The 25,195-nt window shown below is 37.2% G+C and overlaps 2 protein-coding genes across 14 annotated transcripts in view; one reads left to right on the forward strand and one right to left on the reverse strand.

The window, feature by feature from the left end:
- Nucleotides 1-507: 507 nt before the first annotated feature.
- Nucleotides 508-25,019, forward strand: CTBS (chitobiase). The gene is made up of 5 exons (XM_045897311.2): nucleotides 508-850; nucleotides 19,825-19,993; nucleotides 21,596-21,693; nucleotides 21,949-22,110; nucleotides 24,179-25,019. The coding sequence occupies exons 1-5, from the start codon at nucleotides 623-625 to the stop codon at nucleotides 24,368-24,370; spliced, it is 849 nt and encodes a 282-aa protein (XP_045753267.2). The 5' UTR covers nucleotides 508-622; the 3' UTR covers nucleotides 24,371-25,019.
- Nucleotides 1,465-25,195, reverse strand: part of SPATA1 (spermatogenesis associated 1) — a 67,711-nt gene continuing 43,980 nt past the window's right edge. For 5 of the 13 annotated variants that reach the window (XM_064588924.1, XM_064588923.1, XM_064588925.1 and 2 more), the window contains 2 exons: nucleotides 23,765-23,830; nucleotides 6,366-9,331 (listed from right to left, as the gene is read on the reverse strand). In XM_064588924.1, the coding sequence (XP_064444994.1) occupies nucleotides 9,075-9,331; nucleotides 23,765-23,830 (323 nt within the window). In that variant the 3' untranslated portion in view covers nucleotides 6,366-9,074. Of the gene's footprint in view, nucleotides 4,462-6,365; nucleotides 9,332-15,946; nucleotides 16,251-18,228; nucleotides 19,974-21,684; nucleotides 22,023-23,764; nucleotides 23,831-25,195 lie in introns of those variants that run through there. The other 8 variants (XM_064588927.1, XR_010410885.1, XR_010410886.1 and 5 more) reach the window with 8 other exon arrangements.

Raw genomic sequence — 25,195 nt, forward strand, 5'->3', positions numbered from 1 at the left:
AATTTTTTCATCCTAAAATTAATCTTATATAATAATTCATTTCACAGATAGTTTTTTTTTTTAAAGATTTTATTTATTTATTTGACACAGAGAGAGAGACAGCAAGAGAGGGAACACAAGCAGGGGCAATGGGAGAGATAGTTAAAATAACTATAGGGCACCTGGGTGGCTCAGTCGTTAAGCGTCTGCCTTTGGCTCAGGTCCTGATTCTGGAGTCCTAGGATCAAGTCCCACGCTCCCCGCTCAGCGGGGAGTCTGCTGCTCCCTCTGACCCCCCCCCCCACCATGCACACTCTCTCTCCCATTCTCCCTCTCAGATAAATAAAATCTTAAAAAAAAAAAATAAGCCACTATGATTTTGAGCAAGATGTGAATCCTAATTAGCATGATGACTTTTAGTTAGTCATAGTCTTCAATTTCTACTTCTAATTTGAGAATTATATTACTAATTATTCATAATGATTATTTTGGAGATTGAGTAATGACTTTCTATTATTTCAGTATATTATTTCTCTACTTCAAAAACTTAAGTTGGGGGCTTAGTATTCCAAAATAATGAGATGTTTTAAAGGTTTTGTGAAATAAATGTCATTAAACTGTAAAAAGCATATATGCACAAAAGATGTATATTTCTTCCATAGGAGATGCACCCTTAAAGGATATCACTGATCCTATTTTCAGAGCATCCTGGATAGCTCAAAAAGTTAAGTTGGCCAAAACACAATATATGGATGGAATTAATATAGACATAGAGCAAGAAGCTAATTGTTTATCACCGGAATATTATGCATTAACCACTTTAGTCAAAGAAACCACAGACTCTTTCCATCGTGAAATTAAGGGATCACAGGTAAAAGTTCATTTGTTATTTTTTGGATTTCCTTATTTTCCCTATCAAAATGTATTCATGAAAGTGTGACTAATAGAATCTCAGCTTTACTGAGTAGGAGAGAATTTCAGCACATATATCCTAAAAATGTTTTCTGAACTTTTGAGGTTCTTATTAGAGTTTTATAGAATTTTAAGGTGCTCTGTTCTCTGTCCATATGAAGACACAGCATTGAGATTGTTCTCCCTACTTGCCTTGCAGCAGGGTTAGAGATATTAAATAGGCAACTGGATCAGCAAGAATCAGGAAGTGCTTACTGTCCAGCCCTGCTTTCACTAGGGCAGGACAGAAATAGCTCTTGCCTAAGAGTAGACATAGTTCTGGGGAAGTGTCTCACTCACTTCATAGGCTCTGAATTACTTGTAAAGCACCTGACCTCCAAGAAAGCTCTAAGTACTAACTCCATACAATTTGACAGAGCTATGACAAAGCCTTCCCCATTGCCATAGTGAGCATGATTAGAGCAGAAGATCACAGCAGAAGGCATCTTGCCAGTCAATATATGGGTAATAAAAGATAATGTGGCCCTGGATCAGTGATCTCAAACCTGACCACATATTAAGATAACCAAGTCTTTCTTTTCTTTTTTTTTTTTTTTCCTTTTTTTGAGAGCATGCATGCATGCAAGCAAGCAGGGGAGGGGCAAAGGGAGGAGCAGAGAGAATCTTAAGTAGGCTCCATGCTCAGCACAGAGCCTGGTGCCAGGGCTTGATCTTATGACCCTGAGATCATGACCTGAGCCAAAATCAAGAGCCAGACACTTATCCAACTGAGCCACCCAGGCACCCCAAAATAACCAAGTCTTTAAACACCCCCCCACACACACACCTCAATGAATCAAGTCAAATGAACTTTTTGGCTTTCCAGTACATATAAAGTTATGTTTACTCTTTACTATAGTCTATTGAGTGTGCAATAGTATTACATCTGAAAAATAATATAAATACCTTAATTAAAAAATACTGTATTGCTAAAAATGCTAACCATCATCTGAGCTTTTCATCAAGTTGTAATCTTTTTGCTGGGAAAGGGTCTTGCCTTGATGTTAATGGCTGTGACTGACCAGGGTGGTGGTTGCTAAAGGTGGGGGGAGGCTGTGGCAATTTCTTAAAATAAAACAAAAATGAAGTTTGCTGCACTGATGGACTCTTCCTTTCACAAACAATATCTTTGTATCATGCAATGCTGTTTAAATAGCATTTTACCCACAGCAGAACTTCTCCCAAAATTGGAGTCCATTCTCTCAAATCTTGCTGCTGCTTTATTGACTAAATGTATGTAATTTTCTAAATCTCTTGTTGTCATTTCAACGATCTTCATAGCATCTTCACCAGGAGTAGATTCCATCTCAAGAAACCACTTTCTTTGCTCATTCAAAAGAAGCAATTCCTCATCTGTGAAAATTTTATCATGAGATAGCAGCCATTCAATCACATCTTCAGACTCTACTTCTACTTCTAGTTCTCCTGCTAGGTCTACCACATCTACAGTTACCGCCTCCATGAAAGTCTTAAACCCCTCAATGTCCTTCATGAGGGTAGGTCCTGTTCCAAACTCCTCTTACTGTTAATATTTTGATTTTTTCCCCATGAATCACAAATGTTCTTAATGGCATATAGAATGGTGAATCCTTTCCAGAAGGTTTTCTTTCTTTCTTTTTTTAAAGATTTTTTATTTATTTATTTGAGAGAGAGAGCACATGAGAGGGGGGAGGGTCAGAGGGAGAAGTAGACTCCCTGCTGAGCAGGGAGCCCAATGCAGGACTCGATCCAGGGACTCCAGGATCATGACCTGAGCCGAAGGCAGTCGCTCAACCAACTGAGCCACCCAGGTGCCCCAGGTTTTCAGTTTACTTTGCCCAGATCCTTCAACGGAATCATTGTCTGTGGCAACTGTAGTCCTACTAAATACGTTTCTTAAATAATAAGATTTGAAATTTGGAATGACTATTTGATCCATGGGCTGCAGAATGGATGTTGTGTTAGCCAGCATGAAAACAACATGCATCTCATTGTCTATCTCCATCAGAGCTCTTCAGTGACCAGGTACATTGTCAATGAGTAGTCATATTTTGAAAGGAATCTTTCTTCAGTAGCTCTTAACAGTGGGCTTAAAACATTCAGTAAACCATGTTGTAAACAGATGTGCCCACATCCAGCTTTTTTATTCCATTTATAGAGCACAGGCAGAGTAGATTTAACATAATTCTTAAGGGGCCTAGGATTTTTAGAATGGTCAATGAGAAATGGCTTCAACTTAAAGCCACTAGCTACTTTAGCCCCTAACAAGAGATTCAGCCTGTTTTATGAAGCCTTGAACCAGGCATTGACTTCTTTCCAGGTATGGAAGTCCTAGATGGCATCTTCTTCCAATAGAAGGCTGTTTTGTGTATCTTAAAAATCTGTTGTTTAGTATAGCCACCTTCATTAATTATCTTAGCTAGATCTTCTAGATAATTCACCACAGCTTCTATATCAGCACTTGCTGCTTCACCTTGCATTTTTTTTTTTTTTATGGAGAAAACTTCTTCCCTTAAACCTCATGAAACAAACTCTGTTGCTCCAAACTTATTTTTGCAGCTTCCTTACTTCTCCCAACCTTCACAGAATTTAAGGCCTTATTCTCTGGATTAGCTATGGCTTAAGGGGATGTTGTGGCTGGTTTGATCTTCCATCCAGACCACTACAACTTTTTCCATATCAGCAATATGGCTGTTTTGCTTATTTTTTTTTTTAATTTTTAGTATTTATTTTTAATTTTTTTATTTTATTATGTTAATCGCCATACATTACATCATTAGTTTTTGATGCTTTCTTATAATGTGTTCACTGGAGTAGCACTTTTAATTCCTTCAAGAATTTTTTCTTTCACAACTTGGCTGTTTGGCACAAGAAGCCTAGCTTTTGGCCTTTCTCAGCTTTTTTTTTTTTTTTTTTAAGATTTTATTTATTTGACAGAGAGAGACACAGTGAGAGAGGAGCACAGGCAGGGGGAGTGGAGGGGGGAGAGGCAGGCTTCCCGCCGAGCGGGGAGCCCGATGCGGGGCTCGATCCCAGAATGCTGGGATCATGACCTGAGCCAAAGGCAGGCGCTTAACGACTGAGCCACCCAGGTGCCCCTGGCCTTTCTCAGGTTTTGACAAACTTTCCTCACTAAGCTTAATCATTTCTAGCTTTTGATTCGAAGTGAGAGACGTGTGACTCTTCCTTTCACTTGAACACTTAGAGGCCATTGTAGAGTTATTAATTTGTTCTAATTTCAATGTTATTGTGTCTCAGGGAATCGGGAGGCCCAAAAGAGGGACAGAGACAGGGAAACAACCAGTGGGTGGAGCAGTCAGAACACACACATTTATGGATTGTTTGCCATCTTATATGGGCATGGTTTGTGGCACCCTAAAACTATTACAATAGTAACATTAAAAATCACTGACCACAAATCAGAATAATGAAAAAGTTTGATATATTGTGAGAATTACCAAAATGTGACACAGAGACATGAAGTGAGCAAATGCTGTTGGAATAATGGTGCTGATAGACTTGCTTGATGCAGGGTTGCCAAAAACTTTAAATCTGTAATAAAAAAAAAAATGCAGTATCTGTGAAGCACAATAAAATGAGATACACCTATACAAGACTAAATAGTGAGATTTTTGAAGGTGGGGACCAGCTCCTTTCTATCTAACACAATGTTAAAAATTGTTTATTTAGTGAATAAATGATACCTGCCTTTCAAAAATTTAAAATCTAGTTAAGTAGGAAATATATACATATGAAATATATATTCTATTTCATATAAATAGGTTTAGAGTCACTGGTTTATATTACCTGAGAATCACCTGATTGTTAAACTATCTCGAGAGATTGATTCAGTAGGTCTGGCATAGAGCCTAGGAACTGTATTTTTACCAACTGTGCTAGGTGATTTTGGTACAATTGGTCAACATGAATTTGAGATTCACTGGAAAATAATAAATGATATAAGGATTGATATCTCTGTGGCTTTATGTAAGCAAGGAAGTTTTATCAGTGTAGAATTTGTCTTTTCAGCTAAGTACAATTTATTACCTATTTATTTACCCCATCTCCCCACCCACTCCCCTCTGGCAACTACCAGTTCTCTGTATTTAGAAGTCTGTTTTTTGTTTGTTTGTTCCTTTGTTCACTTGTTTTGTTTCTTAAATTCCACATATGACTGAAATCATATGGTATTTGTCTTTCTTATTTCACTTAGCATAATACCTTCTAGGTCCATCCATGTTGTTGCAAAGAGTAGGATCTCATTCTTCTTTATGGCTGAGAAATATTCCATCATAGAGAGAGAGAGAGAGAGAGGGAGGGAAGGAGGGAGAGAGGGGGAGACAGGCATAGAAACATACCTGCATCTTCTTTATCCCTTCATCTATGGATAGACACTTGGATATCCTCCATATCTTGACTATTGTAAATAATGCTAATAAACATCGGGATGCATATCTTTTTGAATTAGTGTTTTCATTTTCTTTGGGTAAATACCCAGTAGTGGAATTACTGGATCATATGGTATTTCTGTTTTTATTTTTTTTTGAGGAAACTCCATACTGTTTTCCATAGTGAATGCACCAATCACATCCTCACCAACAGTGCACAAATGTTCTCCTCATCCTTGTCAATACTTATTTCTTGTCTTTTTGATAGTAGCCATTCTGATAAGTGATATCTCCTTGTGGTTTTGATTTGCAATTCCTTGATGATTAGTAATGTTGAGCATCTTTTCATGTGTCTGTTGGCCATTTGTATGTCATCTTTGGAAAAATGTGTATTCAGGTCCTCTGCCTATTTTTAATTGAACTATTTGTGTTTTGGGTGTTGTGTACACTTTTTACATATTTTGGGTATTAATCCCTTATTGGATAGATCATTTGCAAAAATCTCCCATTCAATAGATTTTTCATTTTGTTGATGGTTTACTTCACTGTGCAAAAGCTTTTTATTTTGTTGTAGTCCCAATAGCTTATTTTTTCTTTTGTTTCCCTTGCCTGTAGAGGCATATCTAGAAAAATGTTGCTAAGGCTGATCTCAAAGAGATTACTAGACATGTTTTCTAGAAGACTTTTGGTTTCAGGTCTCACATTTAGATCTTTAATTCATTTTGAATTTATTTTTGTATACGGGTTGAGAAAGTGGTCCAATTTCATTTTTTTTTTTTTTTTGCATGTAGCTGTCTTATTTTCCGATTACCATTTGTTGAAGAGACTTTCTTTTCCCCATTGTATATTCTTGCCTACTTTGTTGTAGATTAATTGACCATATAAATGGGGGTTTATTTCTGGGCTTTCTATTCTGTACCATTGATCTTTGTGTCTCTTTTTGTGCCAGTACCATACTGTTTTGATTATTATTATTTGTATAGTGTATTTTGAAATCTGGAATTGTGATCCTTCCAACTTTGTTGGTTGTACCATAAGGATTTTAGTATTATTTATTCTAGTTCTGTAAAAAAAAAAAAAAAAAAAAAAGGTTCTTGTATTTTGATAAGGATTGTATTAAATCTGTAGATTGCTTTGGGTAGTATGGACATTTTAACAATATTAATTCTTCCAATCTATGAGCATGGAGTATCTTTCCATTTGTTTGTGTCATCTCCAATTTCTTTCATAAATGTTTTATAGTTTTTAGAGTACAGGTCTTTTACCTCCTTGGTTAAGTTTATTCCTAGGTATTTTACTTGATTTTTGGTACAGCTGTAAATGGAATTATTTCTTAATTTCTCTTTCTGCTACTTTATTATTAGTGTATTGAAATGCAACAGGTTTCTGTATATTAATTTTGTATCCTGCAACTTAATTCATTTATTGGGTCTAGTTTTTGGTGCAGTCTTTAGGGTTTTTTTATATATAGTATCATGTTATATGAAAATAGTAACAGTTTTACTTCTTCCTTACCAATGTGGATGCCATTTATTTCTTGTTTGATTGGTACAGCTAGGACTTCTAATATTATATTGAATAAAAGTGGTGAGTGTGGACATCCTTGTTTCTGAACTTAGAGGAAAAGCTCTGTTTTTCACCATTGAGTATGATCTTATCTGTGGGTTTTATCATATATGGCCTTTATAATGTTGAGGTATGTTACCTCTAAACCCCCTTTGAGAATTTTTATCATGAAAGGATATTGAATTTTGTCAAATGCATATTCTGCATCTATTGTTATGATCATATGATTTTATCTTTCATTGTGTTACTATGGAATATCATGTTGGTATGTGGATATTGAACCATTCTTGCATCCCTGGAATAAATCCCACTTAGAGGATGATTCTTTTAATATATTGTTGAATTTGCAACAATATATTGTTGAATATTGGCTTGCTAATATTTTGTTGGCTTGTTGTTTTCTCTTTTTTGTATTGTCTTTGTCTTGTTTTGGTGTCAGGGTCTCATATAATGAATGTGGAGTCTTCCTTTTCTTTTTTCGGAAGAGTTTGAGAAGAATAGGTTACCTCTTTTTTCAATGTTTGGTAGAATTCACCTATAAATACATCTGGTTCTGGACTTTTGTTTGTTGGGAGATTTTGGATTATAAATTCAATTTTGTTGCTATTAATTGGTCTGTTCAGATTTTTTATTTCTTCCTAATTTCATTTTGGGAGGTAGGTTCTTTATGTCTAGGAATTTACCCATTTCTTTTTTTTTTTTTTTTAAAGATTTTTTATTTATTTATTTGACAGAGAGAGACATAGTGAGAGCAGGAACACAAGCAGGGGGAGTGGGAGAGGGAGAAGCAGGCTTCCCGCTAGCAGGGAGCCCAATGTGGGACTCGATCCCAGGACCCTGGGATCATGACCTGAGCCGAAGGCAGACGCTTAACGACTGAGCCACCCAGGCGCCTCATGAATTTACCCATTTCTTTTAGGTTGTCCAATTTGCATATAGTTTTTCGGTAGTAGTTTATTATAATCTTTTATATTTCTGTGGAGTTGGTTCTTCTATTTCTGATTTGAGTCTTCTGTCGTCTTGATGAGTTTCACTAAAGTTTAATTAACTTTATCTTTTCAAAGAAATGTTTGTTTCATTGATCTTTTTTAAAAATTCTATTTATTTATTAATCTGATCCTTATTAATTTCTTCTAACTTTAAGCTTTTTTTTCTAGTTCCTTTAGGTGTAAGGTTGAAGTGTCTATTTGAGATCTGTCTTGTTTCTTGAGGTAGTCCTGAATTGCTATAAACTTCCCTCCAACTGCTTTTGTTGTGTCCCATAGATTTTGGACCATTATATTTTCGTATTTGTCTCCATGTATTATCTATTTCCTCTTTCTTTGTTAACTCATTTGTTGTTGTTTAGTGGCATGTTGTTTAGCCTCCATGTGTTTGCTTTTTCCAGATAACTGATTTCTAGTTTCATTCCGTCGTGGTTGGAAAATATGTTTAATATGATTTCAGTTTTCTTGAATTTATTGAGACTTGTTTTGTGGCCTAACACGTGATCTGTTTTCAAACACATGTGTGTTTGAAAAGAATGTGTATTCTGTTGATTTTATGTCTGGATGATCTATCCATTAATGTATGTGGGGTTTAAAGTCCTCTACCATTATGTATTGTTGTCCATTTTTTCCTTTATGTCTGTTAATATTTGCCTTATGTAGTTAGGTGCTCCAATGTTGGCTGCATAATAGATATTTACAACTGTTGTATCCTCTCACTGGATTGATCCTTTTATCATTATGTACGTTCACCTTAGTCTCTTGTTACAGACTTGTTTTAAAGTCTATTAGGTCTAAGAGTTGATACCCCACCTTTTTTTTTTTATTATTTGACAGAGAGAGTGAGTAGCAGAGCGAGAGGGTGAAGCAGACTCCCCACTGAGCAGGGAGCCTGATGTGGAACTTGATTCCAGGACCCTGGGATCAGGACCCGAGCCGAAGGCAGATGCTTAACCAACTGAGCCACCCAGGCGCCCCCACCTTTTTTTCCCCTTCCATTTGCCTGGGCTATTTTCCATCCTGTTACTTTCAGTCTATATGTGTCTTTATGTCTGAAATGAATCTCTTGCAGGAACACATTGATGGGTCTTGTTTTTGTTTTGTTTTGATGGGTCTTGTCTTTTTTTAACCATTTTGTCTAGGTCTTTTGGAATATTTACACCATTTACATTTAAAGTAATTATTTTTTTTAAAGATTTTTTTGAAGATTTATTTATTAGAGAAATCATGTGCACAGGTGAGAGGGGCAGAGGGAGGAGAGAGAGAGTCTTAAGCAGACTCCACGTTGAGCATGGAGTCTGATACGTGTCTCGATCTCACCTCTGAGGTCACAACCTGAGCCAAAACCAAGAGTTGTACGCTTAACGAACTGTACCACCCAGATGACCCTAAAGTAATTATTAGTAGGTATGTACTTACAGCCATTTTGTGTTCTGATTTTTTTGATAGTTTTTGTCTCTCCGTTTCTTCTTCTCTTGCTCTCTGTAATGGATGACTTTTTTAGTGTATTACTTTCTTTCTCTTTATTTTTTGTGTATCTATTATAGGTTTTTTATAGGTTACCAAGAGGTTCATATATAATATTTTACGTGTATAGCAGTCTATAATAAGTTGATGGTCAGCTATGTTCAAACACATTTTATATGAACTTCATTTTCAGTCCCCCCTATGTATATGTGGTCATATTTTATATCTTCTTATTTTGTGAGTCCCATTAACTATTTTTTTAGATACAATTGATTTTACTACTTTTAACCTTCATACTAGCTTTATAAGTGATTGCTCTACTGCCTTTATTTTGTTTCCTTTACTCATGAAATTTTTCATAATTTTCTTCTAATCTGGCCTTTTTCTTTTCCACTTAAGGGAGTGCCTTTAACATTTCTTGTAACTGTGGTGATAAATTTGTTTAACTTTTGTTTGGGAAACTCTCCCTCTTCTTAATTCTGAATGATAACTTTGCCAGGTAGAGTATTCTTGGAGGTTTTTTCCTTTCCATGCTTTCAATATATCATGCCAATCCCTTCTGGCCTACAAAGTTTCTGCTGAAAGATAAGCTGATAGCATTTTAACCTTTGTATGTAACTAATTCCTTTTGCTGCTTTTAAAATTCTTTCTTTAATCTTTGACATTTTAATTATTATTGTCTTGTGGCCCTCCTTGAGTTCATCTTCTTTTTTTAAATGTTATTATGTTAGTCACCATACAATACATCATTGGTTTTTGATGTGGTGATCCACGATCCATTGTTTTCGTATAACACCCAGTGCTCCATGCAGTACATGCCCTCCTTAATACCCATCACCAGGCTAACCAATCCTCCCTCCCCCCTCCCCTCTAAAACCCTGTTTGTTTCTCAGAGTCCATAGTCTCTCATGGTTCATCTCCCCCTCCAACTCCACCCCCCCATTTTTCCCTTCCTTCTCCTAATGTCCTCCATGCTATTCCTTATGCTCCACAAATAAGTGAAACCATATGATAATTGACTTTCTCTGCTTGACTTATTTCACTTAGCATAATCTCCTCCAGTCCCATCCATGTTGATGTAAAGTTGGCTATTCATCCTTTCTGATGGCTGAGTAATATTCCATTGTATATATGGACCACATCTTCTTTATCCATTCATCTGTTGAAGGGCATCTCGGTTCTTTCCATAGTTTGGCTATTGTGGACATTGCTGCTATGAACATTGGGGTGCATGTGGCCCTTCTTTTCACTACATCTGTGTCCTTGGGGTAAATGCCCAGTAGTGCAATTGCTGGGTCATAGGGTAGCTCTATTTTTAAATTTTTGAGGAACCTCCACACTGTTTTCCAAAGTGGGTGTACCTACTTGCATTCCCACCAACAGTCTAAGAGGATTCCCCTTTCTCCACAACCTCTTCAACATTTGTTATTTCTTTCCCTGTCCATTTTTGCCATTCTAACTGGTGTAAGGTGGTATCTCAATGTGGTTTTGATTTGGATTTCCCTGATGGCTAATGATGAACATTTTTTTCATGTGTCTGTTAGCCATTTGTATGTCTTCTTCAGAGAAGTGTCTTTTCATTTCTTCTGCCCACTTTTTGACTTGATTATTTGTTTTTTCGGTGTTGAGTTTGAGTTCTTTATAGATCTTGGATACCAGCCCTTTATCTGTAGTGTCATTGCAAATATCTTCTCCCATTCTGTGGGTTGCCTCTTTGTTTTGTTGACTGTTTCCTTTGCTGTGCAGAAGCTTTTTATCTTGATGAAGTCCCAAAAGTTCATTTTTGCTTTTGTTTCACTAGCTTTTGGAGAGGTATCTTTAAAGAAGTTGCTGTGGGCTATGTCGAAGAGGTTACTGCCTATGTTCTCCTCTAGGATTTTGATGGATTCCTGTCTCACATTGAGGTCTTTCATCCACTTTGAGTCAATCTTTGTGAATGGTGTTAGAGAACGGTCGAGTTTCATTCTTCTGCATGTGGCTGTCCAATTTTCCCAGCACCATTTATTGAAGAGACTGTCTTTTTTCCATTGCATGTTTTTTCCTGCTTTGTCAAAGATTATTTGACCATAGAGTTGAGGGTCCATATCTGGGTTCTCTATTCTGTTCCACTGGTCTATGTCTGTTTTTGTGCCAGTACCATGCTGTCTTGGTGATCACAGCTTTGTAATATAGCTTGAAATCAGGCAACGTGATGCCCCCAGCTTTGTTTTTCTTTTTCAACATTTCCTTGGCGATTCAGGGTCTTTTCTGATTCCATAAAAATTTTAGGATTGTTTGTTCCAGCACTTTGAAAAATGTCATTGGAATTTTGATTGGGATGGCATTGAAGGTATAGATTGCTCTGGATAGCACAGACATTTTAACAATGTTTATTCTTCCGATCCATGAGCATGGAATATTTTTCCATCTTTTTGTGTCTTCTTCAATTTTTTTTTAAAAATATTTTTTATTTATTTGATAGAGAGAGACACAGTGAGAGAGGGAACACAAGCAGGGGGAGTGGGAGAGGGAGAAGCAGGCTTCCCCTGGAGCAGGGAGCCTGATGTGGGGCTTGACCCCAGGACCCTGGGATCATGACCTGAGCCGAAGGCAGATGCTTAACAACTGAGCCACCCAGGTGCCCCTTTCAATTTCTTTCATGAGTGTTTTGTAGTTCCTAGAGTATAGATCCTTTACCTCTTTGGTTAGGTTTATTCTGAGGTATCTTATCGTTTTTGGTGCTATTGTAAATGGAATTGTTTCTCTAATTTCTCTTTCTACAGTTGCGTTGTTAGTGTATAAGAAAGCAACTGATTTCTGTGTACTGATTTTGTATCCTGCCACATTACTGAATTGCCGTATGAGTTCTAGTAATTTGGGGGTGGAGTCTTTTGGGTTTTCCACATAAAGTATCATGTCGTCTGTGAAAAGAGAGAGTTTGACTTCTTCTTTGCCGATTTGAATACCTTTTATTTCTTTTTGTTGTCTGATTGCTGGTGCTAGGACTTCTAGTACTATGTTGAACAATAGTGGTGAGAGTGGGCATCCTTGACATGTTCCTGATCTTAAGGGAAAGGCTCCAAGCTTTTCCCCATTGAGGATGATATTCGCTGTGGGTTTTTCATAGATGGATTTTATGAACCTGAGGAATGTTCCCTCTCTCCCTATACTCTGAAGAGTTTTAATCAGGAAAGGATGTTGTATTTTGTCAAATGCTTTTTCTGCATCAATTGAGAGGACCATATGGTTCTTCTCCCTCCTCTTATTAATGTGTTCTATCACGTTGATTGATTTGCGAATGTTGAACCACCCTTGCATCCCGGGGATAAATCCCACTTGGTCGTGGTGGATGATCCTTTTAATGTATTGTTGGATCCTATTAGCTAGGATTTTGTTGAGGATCTTGGAATCCATATTCATCAGGGATATCAGTCTGAAATTCTCCTTTTTGATGGGGTCTTTGCCTGGTTTGGGGATTAAGGTATTGCTGGCCTCATAGAATGAGTTTGGAAGTTTTCCTTCTGTTTCTATTTTTTGAAACAGCTTCAGTAGAATAGGTATTATTTCTTCTTTGAATGTTTGGTAGAATTCCACAGGGAATCCATCAGGCCCTGGACTCTTGTTTTTTGGGAGGTTTTTGATCACTGCTTCAATCTCGTTACTGGTTATTGGCCTATTCAGGTTGTCAATTTCTTCCTGTTTCAGTCTTGGGAGTTTATAGGTTTCCAGGAAGGCCTCCATTTCATCCAGATTGCTCAGTTTATTGGCATATAGTTGTTGATAATAATTTCTAATAATTGTTTCTATTTCCTTGGTGTTAGTCGTGCTCTCTCCCCTTTCATTCATAATTTTATTAATTTGCGTCCTTTCTCTTTTCTTTTGGATAAGTCTGGCCAGTGGTTTATCGATCTTATTAATTCTTTCAAAGAACCAACTTCTAGTTTCGTTGATCTGATCTACTGTGTTTCTGGTTTCTAATTCATTGATCTCTGCTCTAATTTTAATTATTTCTCTTCTAATGCATGGCTTAGGCATCGTTTGTTGCTTTTTCTCTAGTTCTTTAAGGTGTAGAGTTAGTTGGTGAATTCAGGATTTTTCTATTTTTTTGAATGAGGCTTGGATGTCTGTAATCTCCCCTTTAGGACTGCCTTTGCAGGGTCCCATAGGTTTTGGACCAATGTGTTTTCATTCTCATTGGTTTCCATAAATTGTTTAAGTTCTTCTTTGATTACCTGGTTGACCCAAACATTCTTGAGCAGAGTGGTCTTTAGCTTGCAAGTGTTTGAATTTCTCCCAAATTTTTTCTTGTGATTGAGTTCCAGTTTTAGAGCACTGTCGTCTGAGAATATGCAGGGAATAATCTCAATCTTTTGGTATCGGTTGAGACCTGATTTGTGACCCAGTATATGGTCTATTCTGGAGAAAGTTCCATGTGTGCTCGAGAAGAATGAGTGTTCTGTTGTTTTCAGGTGGAATGTTTTGTAAATATCTATGAGGTCCATCTGGTCCAATGTATCATTCAAAGCTCGTTTCCTTGTTGATTTTCTGCTTAGATGATCTGTCCATTGCTGTGAGTGGAGTATTGAGGTCTCCTACAATTAACGTATTGTTATCAATATGACTCTTTATTTTGGTTAACAGTTGGCTTATGTAGATGGCTACTCCCATGTTGGGGGCATAGATATTTACAATTGTTAGAGCTTGTTGGATAGACCCTTTAAGTATGATATAGTGTCCTTCTGTGTCTCTTATTGCAGACTTTAGTTTAAAATCTAATTTGTCTGATATAAGAATGGCTACCCCAGCTTTCTTTTGAGGTCCGCTGGCATGGAAGATGGATCTCCATCCCTTCACTTTCAGTCTGGATGTATCTTTAGGTTCAAAATGAGTCTCTTGTAGACAGCATATGGATGGGTCCTGTCTTTTTATCCAATCTGTAACCCTGTGCCGTTTTATGGGAGCGTTTAGGCCATTCACGTTGAGAGTGATTATTGAAAGATATGAATTAATTGTCATCATGTTGCCTGTGAAGTCCTTGTTTCTATAGATTGTCTCTGTAAATTTCTGTTGTATATCACTCTTGGGGTCTTTCTCCTTTTATAGAACCCCCCTTAATATTTCTTGCAGGGCCGGCTTAGTGGTCACATATTCAGTTTCTGTCAGTCTTGGAAGCTCTGCATCTCTCCATCCATTCTAAATGACAGCCTTGCTGGATAAAGTATTCTTGGCTGCATGTTCTTCTCATTTAGTACCCTGAATATGTCTTGCCAGGCCTTTCTGGCTTGCCAGGTCTCTGTGGATAGGTCTGACGTTATTCTGATGTTCTTCCCTATGTACGTAAGGAATCTCTTTCCCCTAACTGCCCTTAAGATGGTTTTCTTGGTTCTAAGATTTGCAAGTTTTACTATTACATGCCGGGGTGTTGGCCTGTTTTCCTTGATCTTAGGAGGGGGTCCTCTCTGCCTCTAGGACTCAAATGTTTGTTTCATTCCCCAGATTAGGGAAGTTCTCAGCTACGATTTGCTCAAATACGTCTTCTAGTCCTCTCTCTCTCTCCACTCCCTCCGGGATTCCAATTATTCTGACATTGGAACACTTCATGGTGTCACTTATTTCTCTGATTCTATTTTCATGGATTCTGAGTTGTTTTTCCCTGGCCTCCTCTTTTCCCTTTTTATCTATTATATTGTCTTCCAGGTCACTTATTTGCTCTTCTGCCTCAGTTACCCTAGCTGTTAGATTATCTAGATTGGATTGGATCTCATTGATAGCATTTTTAAGTTCTGCCAATTCACCTTTGATTTCTGCCCTTAGAGACTCTATGTTGCCATTAATTGATTTCTCCATTCTAGCCATTGTCTTCACAATTGCTAGCCTGAATTCCATCTCCGACATCTTGGTTATATCTGCATCCATTTGTAAATCTGTGGCATAAGTCATAATCTCTGAGTCTTTCTATTTGGGGGGCTCCTCCTCCTAGTCATTCTGTTGATGGGTGTTTGAGGGAATGTATAGAGTCCAAATTATTGACCAGAACCCAAGCAAGATGCACCTGTTTCCTTGGGACCTTAGGGTTGCTGGCCTCTTGTTTTCCCAGCCTGTCTTCTGTGGGAGGGGCCTGCCACGCTGTTATTCAGGCAACCCTGTTTGGGCGGAGTCTTTGGGGCTTTTGTTCTCCGGCGGCTTTCCCTGGCGGCTTTCTGCCTCTCTTCCGCAAGTCAGAGCAGAAGAGATTGTTTCCAACACTCTGCCTCATAGCAGAGAGACTATAGTCTGTTCTTCAGTGAGCTCTGCAGGCCACACCATCTCCGTTTCTGTCCGTGCTGCTATAAACTGCAGTGGCCTGGGTTGTGCGCCCCTCCGCAGTGCTCCGAGTCCTGCCTCCAGGTCGGAGCATGTCTCTGCCCTTTGTGCTTCTAAAACCGCCAGCAGCTCCCAGTTTGCTCATGTGACCCCGCCACTCTGGGTTTCCATCCCAGGGGCTGCCCTGAAGTCCTTTCCCCACCGCTACTGGTCTGTGAGTCTCTGCCCCGTCTGCAGCGTGCAAGGCTGTCACTCACTAGCAGTGTAAGATCCCCACGGTCAGGCACCCTCCCACTGCCATTTATCTTCCGATATCTCCCTACGGAATCACGGCTCCCCACTTCGTACCTCAAAACCAACCGCCTGTGATACTCTGTTTGTAGAGATCCAGATCTTCTTACATCTCAGGCTGGTTTCGTGGGTGCTCAGAGTGGTCTGGTAGATATCCAGCTCAGTTCTGGGGACCAGCTGAAATAGGGTCTCCTACTCCTCCGCCATCTTTTCCCCCTCACCTTGAGTTCATCTTCTTTGGAACTCTCTGTGATTCTTGAACCTGGATGTCCATTTCCTTCCTAGGTCAGGGACATTTTCAGCTATTGTTTCTTCAAATAAGTTTTCTGTCTTCCTCTTTCTCCTCCTCTTCTTGGGACCCCTAGAATGTGGATGCTTGTTCATTTGATGTCCAAGATAACCCTGAAGCTATCCTCATTGTTTTATCTTTTTGCTGCTCAGGTTGGGTGCTTTCCATTACTCTGTCTTCCAGATTGCTGGTCCATTTTTCTGCATCTTCTAATCTACTCTTGATTCCCTCTAGTGTATCTTCCATCTCAGTAACCATATTCAACTCTGATTAAAAAAAATTTTTTTTTTTTTTTTTTTTTTTTTTTTTTTAAGAATTTATTTATTTGAGAGAGAGAGAGAGTGAGAGAGAGAGCCCAAGACAGGGTAGGGTTAGAGGGAGAAGCAGACTCCCTGCTGAGCAGGGAGTCCGATGCGGGACTCGATCCCGGGACTCCGGGATCATGACCTGAGCCGAAGGCAGTCGCTTAACCAACTGAGCCACCCAGGCGCCCTAAAAAAAATTTTTTTTAATCTCTTCTTGATGTTCTGAGTTTATCCACTCTTTCCTCTGGTGACTATGATCATTATTTTGAACTCTTTATAGGTAGATTGCTTATGTTTATTTCATTTAGTTCTTTTTCTGAGTTCTTTCATTTGGAGCATATTCCTCTTTATCATTTTGATTGACCTTCTGTGTTTGTTTCTATGAATTAGATGGAAGAGCTACTTCTAAACTTGAAGAAATGGTCTTGTGTATGATCATCCCCTCTGCAGATTGTAGCACCTGGTGATTTTGGCTGGCTATCTGGCTGGAGCTGTGGCTGTCCTGTAGGTTGGGGCAACCCTGGTGGGATGGTCAGAGCTGAAGTGGGCATGGGCCGGGACAGTCCAGGGCTCTTTGCACAGAAGACGCCTTGGTAGGACAGCTGAAGATTAAGTGGGTGGAAGGTGGGGGGGGGGTGTCTTGGGGCATCTGTGCAGGGATACCTGGCAGAGTGGCTGGAGCAGAGGCAGGTGCAGGCCAGGGTGTCCCAGGGTGCTGCTTTGCCCAGGGGGTACCCCGGCAAATCACTTGGAGCCAAAGCAGTGCAGGCCTGGAGTGTTCTAGGGTGTTTGGCACCTGTGTCACCTTGGTGAGACATCTGGAACTGTAGTTAGTGTTGACTAGGGATGTCCTGTGTGCATTGTACTCAATCTGCATTGGTGGGATGGGTGGGGCTGGTGTGGGTTAGGAGCCCAGGGCTTACTGAGATGGTAGGCTGGCTTGGGCAGTCACCCAGACCCTGTTCCTGTTCATGCTTATGCTATCAAGGTAGAGAAGGAATGTAAACCATGGTGCTCTCCAGCCCTTCTAATCCAAAGAGTTCCAGCAGCTCTCCCACTGTCTGACAAAGTTCTGGGACTGGATCTTGTATATTCTAGTTGGGTCTTTTACACCGTTGCTTTCTCCCTCCTGTGCCCCAAGGCAGAAAAACCTGCTCACAGTCTCCCAGTATATATCCTTCCCCACTGCAGTTAGCAGCATCAGGGGGTGGGAATTTCTTTTGTTACTGTGTCTATGTCTCTCTTGCTGTTCTCTAGGTGGTGTGTTTATCTTCTGTTGTGTAAAAGCTGTTCAGTCAGTTCTCAGTTCTTCAGGAGAAATTGCTCTATAGAGAGGTGTAGGTTTGGCGTGTCTATGGAGCAGGTTGATTTCTGGGTTTTCCTACATCACTGAATTGAACTCTCCCTCCTCAGATGAATACAATTTAGATCAAAAATAGCAAATACCTGGTATGCAGGCCACCATACTCCTGACAAATTTTCTTCTCAGAAAACTTTTCCTTCAGTCTCTAGATTGCTGTTACTAATAGGTTAGAATTAGCGTGTGGGAAACAATCTCTTTGCTAGTCCTGATTTTCCTACAGTGAAAGGGCAAGGAGGAAGAAACTGAACAAGACTTTGCAGTAGGAATATTTCCATGTTTGAGGGGCAAGGAGAACAATTTGGGCTACTCTGTCAAATTCAATTTCAAAATTAGGGGGAGGTACAGTTGCCAAGACCGGTCAGATTATGGAATATCCAGAATGTCAGACTGAAGTACATGCATTTTATTCTGTATGTAATGAGTTTACGTGGTACAAAGTGTATGGGGAAGGTTATTCCACAGTAGTATGTATTTAGTAGTTTAGAGGAGAAATGGAGACCAGTATGGACTAATCCAAGTCTACTAACTTGAGATTTATAGTTTGGATTACGATGATGGCATAACCTTAACACCAGGAAGTGTTTAATAAATATTAATTAATGGAAAGAAAGAGGCAGAACATCTGTGAGAAGCCACTCAAAGGAAAATGCGAGATTAGTTTTGGGGTGTGAGAGAAGTCAAATAATGACCCAAAAGTTCTTAAACTGGCCACCAGAAAAAAATGACTAAATAGAGTCTGGAAGGAGAAATGAGTTTTGGGGAAAAGATGATTAAGATTACAGAATTATGGTAATTGAATTAAAGAGTTAGAAATCCTCCTGAAGCGTTCTTTCTACATCATCATTTTTTATAGGTAGGAAAACAGATTCAGATGTTTTAAGGATATAGACCCAGTTATAATAGAGTCAAGAGTAAAACCAAAATCATTTTGGTTTGTCTAATATACTAATGCTGGAGATGAACTATAACGGAAAATCCAGGTAAAAATACTCTTAATGCTCAGCAGAGGGTAAGGACTTATTTGAAATTTACCTCTTTAGAGGTGATCATTAAGTTTCTCTATTACTAGAATATAGCTCCTATTTTATAATAGGCAGTGATAAAATGGGATCAGATGTGTAAAAAAAATTCACTTTATAACCTATTTTGCTGTAGTGCTGAGGAAAGCTTGTACCTGTGAAGCTGAGCTTCCTTTAGTGCTAATACTTAGACAATTATAAAATTTTGATGAAGTCCTAAAAAGTTATAATAGGATAAATTGGCCAAAGTATAAAAATTTTAACTGAACTATCTCAATTTTTGTAATAATGTGTTTAATGAGAGAAAAAAACCTTTACTGACGCTTTAGAACATTTGCACATATATAAAATAAGGCTAATATTTGGCTAAGGCAATAAATATTTTAAATAGTCTCATCCTTGTGGAAGACTGGCTCACCAAAATGCATCACTCAAGTTTTATAAGACCATTTAAGTGATTTGTTCAACATTTTGAGTTGATTTATCCCTGTAGCCATAAACCACTATTCTTTAATTGTAATGTTAGATTAAACCTATCATGTAATGTAATTGTATATCAGGGTGTTAAACTCCCGACACAGGAGAGTCAACTTGTGCCAAGAGATGACCTATTTAGCCTGCACGATATTTTAAAAAAACATTATTTGAATTCTTTTAGCGCGCTTTCTTTACTGCCTAGTTGCTTGGAGGCCCCACTACACCCTACTGTCATTACACCTATGTTTAAAACTCCTTTTCTACATAGCGCCCTGTTCCTGGTCGTTGTATCTGTCCAAATATATATCTAGCTCAGTCATCTTAGAACTGTTATATTTCTATAAGTGTCAGACCCTATGTTCATATATGTAAAGAGGTCTTTTTTCTTGGATAGTATGAGGCAAGAAAATATATAATCAAAAAAACGGACATAATAAGCATATTTGATCATGTTACATAAAAACGCATGTGTTTTTCCACAGGTAACCTTTGATGTAACTTGGTCTCCAAAGTGCAAAGACAGGTGCTATAATTATGCTGGAATTGCAGATGCTTGTGACTTTCTCTTTGTGATGTCTTATGATGAACAAAGTCAGGTCTTGTCAGAATGTATTGCAGCAGCCAATGCTCCCTATAAGGAGACATTAACTGGTAAGAATCCACAAATGATCACTTAAACAATAAGATTATTTTAGTATTTCTAAGTCATTTGTATACCTTTTCCATTTATAAAGCTTCCTTGAAACATGAATATCACTTAATTTGGAGAGCTTTCAAGTTTACACGTTCTAAAGTTTTCACTTAATTCTTCTAAAAATCTTCTGGGATAGGTGTATTATTAATCCTCTATTATAGATCAGATGATGAGTGTTAAGTTCTCATTGCACTGTTTATATTAAGGTATTATTTAGTTGGGACTCAAGCAGCTGACTATTAACTTCAAGTCAACACTCTTGTCCCAAAATTACATGAAAGAGATACTTGTTTTTCTAGAATTTGCCAGGGTATTTTTGCTGAAATAACCGTTAAATAATTTAATAGCTAAGATAGTTATAATGTGAGTACCTACTATGCATGATTGATAGAGGACTGTCTTACTTGGCATTTATTATTAGTGCCCATGCTATATTAAAAATGATGTCACTTCTGTCATTCATATGATGTGGGCTTTGCATTAGCCTTTCTGAAGTTTGGTTTGTATCCCATCAGCCAACTGAATAAACAATTGCTTGCTATCTTTTGGACTCAAGTGAAATTTTCTGGGATAATTGGCCCTGATTTAAGTGTTGATTAATAAATAAAAACCTTTTAATTTAGAGATAAAGTCTTAAAGTCTTAAAACAGCCTTATCACATCCAAGTTAACAGTCTGATCATATGCATATGCTATTTAAAAATAAAAAAAATTGTTAGTTACAAAGCAATTATTTAATCCAGTGTTCCCAAACTGTATTTCATAAAGGAGATGATAACTGTGTTCTATCAATAAAAGGCTCATTATCAAGGATGTTTGAGACCTGGATATTTAAATAGTACATAATTAACTTTAAAGGCTCTGAAAAACAAATTTACTTAAACATTCTCGATAATCTTGCAATATCTTTTGGTGGGAAAACATATTTTGCATTGGGCACAAAAGGGAATGACCAGGAATTTGTTCATTTTTCTCATTGCCATAACTACAGATTGAGGGGACATTTCTTGTCCCTGGCTGTAATTCTAGAAAGCACAAGTGAGGGGCACCTGGGTGGCTCAGTCGGTTAAGTGTCTGCCTTCGGCTCAGGTCATGATCCTGGGGTCTTGGGATCGAGCTCAGTGGGGAGCCTGCTTCTCCCTCTCCTGCTCCCCCTCTGCTTGTGCATGCTCTCTCAAATAAAATCTTAAAAAAAAAAATTCTGAGACCGTCCCTGCCAGAAAGTTTATGAACTTTTCTGAAACTTCAGAAATCTCAGCAGTTAATAGACAAAATTAACATGCTTTCCCCTGAAATGTTATTCTTCCCAGAATTAAATTTTGTGAATTTTGTTTTCTATTATTCAAAAAGAAATCATTTATTAAGTGATACAAAATTTATAGTTCTTAAGGGATGATGTTTATAATGTCATGTTAGGGAAACACTGTATTAGTTATTTTGCAAAAATGTACCTGGTTTTTCAAACTTCAATTCTGAATGGCTGCATAGTTTGTATAAACCCATTAGAATATAAAAAGAAAAAGTTTTTTCTTTCTGCTTTTTCTGTCCCAATTTGATTAGGGTATGATGACTACATCAAGATAGGCATTAGCCCTAACAAACTTGTAATGGGTGTTCCCTGGTATGGTTATGATTATACCTGTCTAAATCTATTAGAGGTAAGTAAGGATTTTTCTTATATAATTTTTTTCTTTCTATTCTTTAAAGCCTGTTTTGTTTCATATGTAGAAGTTTGAGACTAAAAGTAGAGTTTAATTATTTAATCCCATGGAAGTTTCTGAGTGTTACATATTTTAATAATGAAATTTAACTTTTATTCTGTATAGTCAGTCTATTTATAGTATACGTTTTATTTCTAATATAGTTTTTCTGATTTGCTTAAATCTATAACACGAACATTGTTGTATTTCTAGGATTGTGTTTGTACCATTCCAAAAGTCCCTTCCTGGAGGGCTTCTTGTGGTATTACCTCAGGACGTCAGGTGCCCTATAAAATAATTATGAAGCAAGTAAATAGTTCTATTTCTGGAAGCCACTGGGATAAAGATCAGCAAGCTTCTTATTATAATTATAAAGTAAGACTTTTCACAAATTATGAATCTTTATTCTATCCGTTTTCTTTTAGGGTACAATATACAGACTACTGTTTACATGAGTAAACTTGTCTAATCAAGTACTTTACTTTGCCAGTGAGGAGGTCAAGTTATAGTAATAATGGAACTGCTCTGCATGGGCCACTTGTCATTTTAGATGGTGTTATATCACAAACAGGATTTCCTTAATAGTTGATAATTATGTATGATAACTGTGGTTTTGGGCCAAAATAGGTTACTAGCTCTGTAAGCCACCATTTCAAAGTAGCCTAAGGATTCTGATGAGGCTGTTTTATAGGGAGGCATGACGCTGAGAATAAGAAATGCATTAGTGGAAAATGGTATAAACTATGTGATATTAGACAAATTATATTATAAACAGAAACACTGAAGAAACACTACCTGACAGACTTGCTCTGGTCATTTAGATAAATAGGAATTGCTATACCAAAGAGGCAAAGAAAAGTTACATTTTTCATAATTTACCTTTAGCATAATAAAACTTTTCTACACCTCAAAAATCTAATTACAAATCATCTTTGAATTTACTTTGGATTTTGTCACTGTAAAAGGAGCCCTAAAATGTCATGATGTAAGTTGATTTCAGAAAGAATATAAATTCTTTAATATTTCATTTTGTTATACAGGCATGTACATCAATTACATAGAAAGCTTTGATGTAGAGCCTTCTAAATTTTGAAAATTCTATACCTATTCATTAACTAGGCTTGTAATCTATATAACTAATTAAGATCCATATTAAATTAGGGTATATTATACTCCTGTCTTTGCCAAACAGTTTACACTCTGACGTACTGTGTTTTTGTTGTCCCTGACTAACCTTCTTTAAAGTTTTAGAATTCAGGAAACATTTTGATAAGCCTTTGAAGGCCATTCATTTAATGGCACTTTAGACAACAATCTAGTTATAAAACTATTTTGTTTCTCTTTCATTTATTGTAAAATTCCATAGCAACCAAAATCAAATTTCTTGCTGTGACTGAAGAGAATCATTCTGCTTTCTTATGCGCTTTCATCATGCACACGTTAATCTTACATTTACTCAGTTTTTCACCCTTCACTATTTTGAGGCATTTGAAATTCCTTAACAGTATCAAAAAGGCTCAAAGTACTTGCCACAATAATGGCAAAATTCAGAGACCTATGACTTTGGGTTTGCCCCCAAATCTGCAAAATTAAGTTCTATAAGTTGCCTTTCAAAGTTAAAGTTTTAAAGAGCTTGTAGTAAACGAGTCTACTATACTTAAATATGCCACAGTTTATTCATTTACCAAGTGAATAATGTCCTTTAATCTTAGGGGACTACTCTAATTCCAGTGGTGCTACCATAAACATATTACTGGCATCCACTGAGAATTGCCTTTGAAAGTTTCCCAGATGTTATATAAAAATCAGTAAATTATTTGAAATCACAGTTCATTCTATTTTTTACTTCCTATCTTTTCCCCTTTTCCCTAGTTCTTTTTATCCCTTATCCAATAGCTTACGTACCTTCTAAGAGAGACTGTGTTAGTACTAGATAGAGGCAGTTGATGCTGGGGAGGACTTTACAGGCTAGTTTATGGTTCTTAATTCTGTAAGACCTATTAAAGGAGATATTTTCCCCACCCATTACCTTTTGATTTGGCTGATTCATCATGAACAAAATCATCCGCTGAGCTCCTAAGTACATTTCCAGGAACTGTAGGGAGTACAAAAAAATGCATAAGCTGGTTCTAGAGGACCATAGGTATCAGAATTACCTAATGGGATGGCAAAACACAAATATATGTCCTAGTTCCAACCCTGGAATATTTTGATTAAGTAGGTTTCATGTGGGTCCCAGGAGTTTGTACATCTCGGTTGATAATCATCAGATCAGACCAAGGAAGGAATCTTAGGGCATGAGAACATGAAAAGGACTTTAAAAACAGTACAGACTACATTACAAAGCTCATTTGTGTAATCTCTGCTGTTGTGAAAGTACCGTGCACTAAAATTTTTATTATTTCACTGTATTCTTTTTGAATAGTTTAATTTATTCTTATAGGATTCTTCTGGCCATTTTCATCAAGTGTGGTATGATAACCCTCAGAGCATTTCTTTAAAAGCAGCATACATACAAAAGCATGGCTTGCGAGGCATTGGCATGTGGCACGCAAATTGTCTTGACTATTCTGGAGATGCTGTGGCCAAACAGCAAACTGAAGAAATGTGGAAAGTCTTAAAACCAAAGCTGTGACAGATAATAGTTTTGTCAAACTATTAAGATTTAGAAAAATAATCAGTATAAATCAGTTTCTTGAAGAGATAAAAATGTACACATTTAAATGTACACATTTTTGTCATGTCATAGTTATTCTACTTAAAAGCAGATAAAGAAATGCTTTGGTTGTCTAAAAACAAAGGTAAGAAATCAACTTACTATATTATTTTTCTATGTTTAGTATAATTGGGAAAAATTTTCAGAATTTTATTATGCTAATTTAAAAAATATGTATAATTTGAAGTGGAAATTATTTGCTCAGAGTAGATTTTTAAAAACCTAGACTATGAGAAGCCATTTGCTCTATACTTTTTGTTCAATAAATTTATTTAGGTTCATCAAGCTGATGTGAACAATTTTTCTCTTCCTGATTTCATATAGTTCTCTGATGCACTTCAATTAAACTCACAAGTCTCCAGGGTGGGGGGGAAAGGATTAAAATACAAGATAATATTTTGAATTAGTAGGTTAGAGCTACCTAATATTTTTCACTAAAATTATTTTTATGAGTTTATAGCAGAAACTTTACCTTTCTAATTATTCTTTCATTTATGAACATCTAATAATTTATTTCTTAGTTTATATATGCATTTTACTTTTAATTAAAGACATTGGTTTCTCAATTATTTTCTCTGCACAATTAGAATTTTTCTAAATGTACAGAGGTCTCTGTTCTCTTAGGGCAATTAAGAATATTGTGTTACACTTATATTAGTTCCTATAAACACAGATTAAAAATCTGCATCTTTGAACTCTGGACTTACATAAATCTGTCTTCCCTGTATATTCTCTCTGCCTTCA

Source organism: Mirounga angustirostris, unplaced genomic scaffold, assembly GCF_029215605.1.
Source record: "Mirounga angustirostris isolate CCGP_5_RB_7025 unplaced genomic scaffold, mMirAng1.0.hap1 SCAF_4, whole genome shotgun sequence".
NCBI classification, from domain to species: Eukaryota; Metazoa; Chordata; class Mammalia; order Carnivora; family Phocidae; genus Mirounga; species Mirounga angustirostris.

Bases quoted from the DNA above. Each gene is read 5' to 3' on its own strand.
- CTBS (XM_045897311.2), top strand. From the start codon at position 623: ATGTATATTTCTTCCATAGGAGATGCACCCTTAAAGGATATCACTGAT. The intron at 851-19,824 runs GTAAAAGTTCAT...GTTTTTCCACAG, and splicing joins GTGAAATTAAGGGATCACAG to GTAACCTTTGATGTAACTTG. The intron at 21,694-21,948 runs GTAAGTAAGGAT...TTGTATTTCTAG, and splicing joins CCTGTCTAAATCTATTAGAG to GATTGTGTTTGTACCATTCC.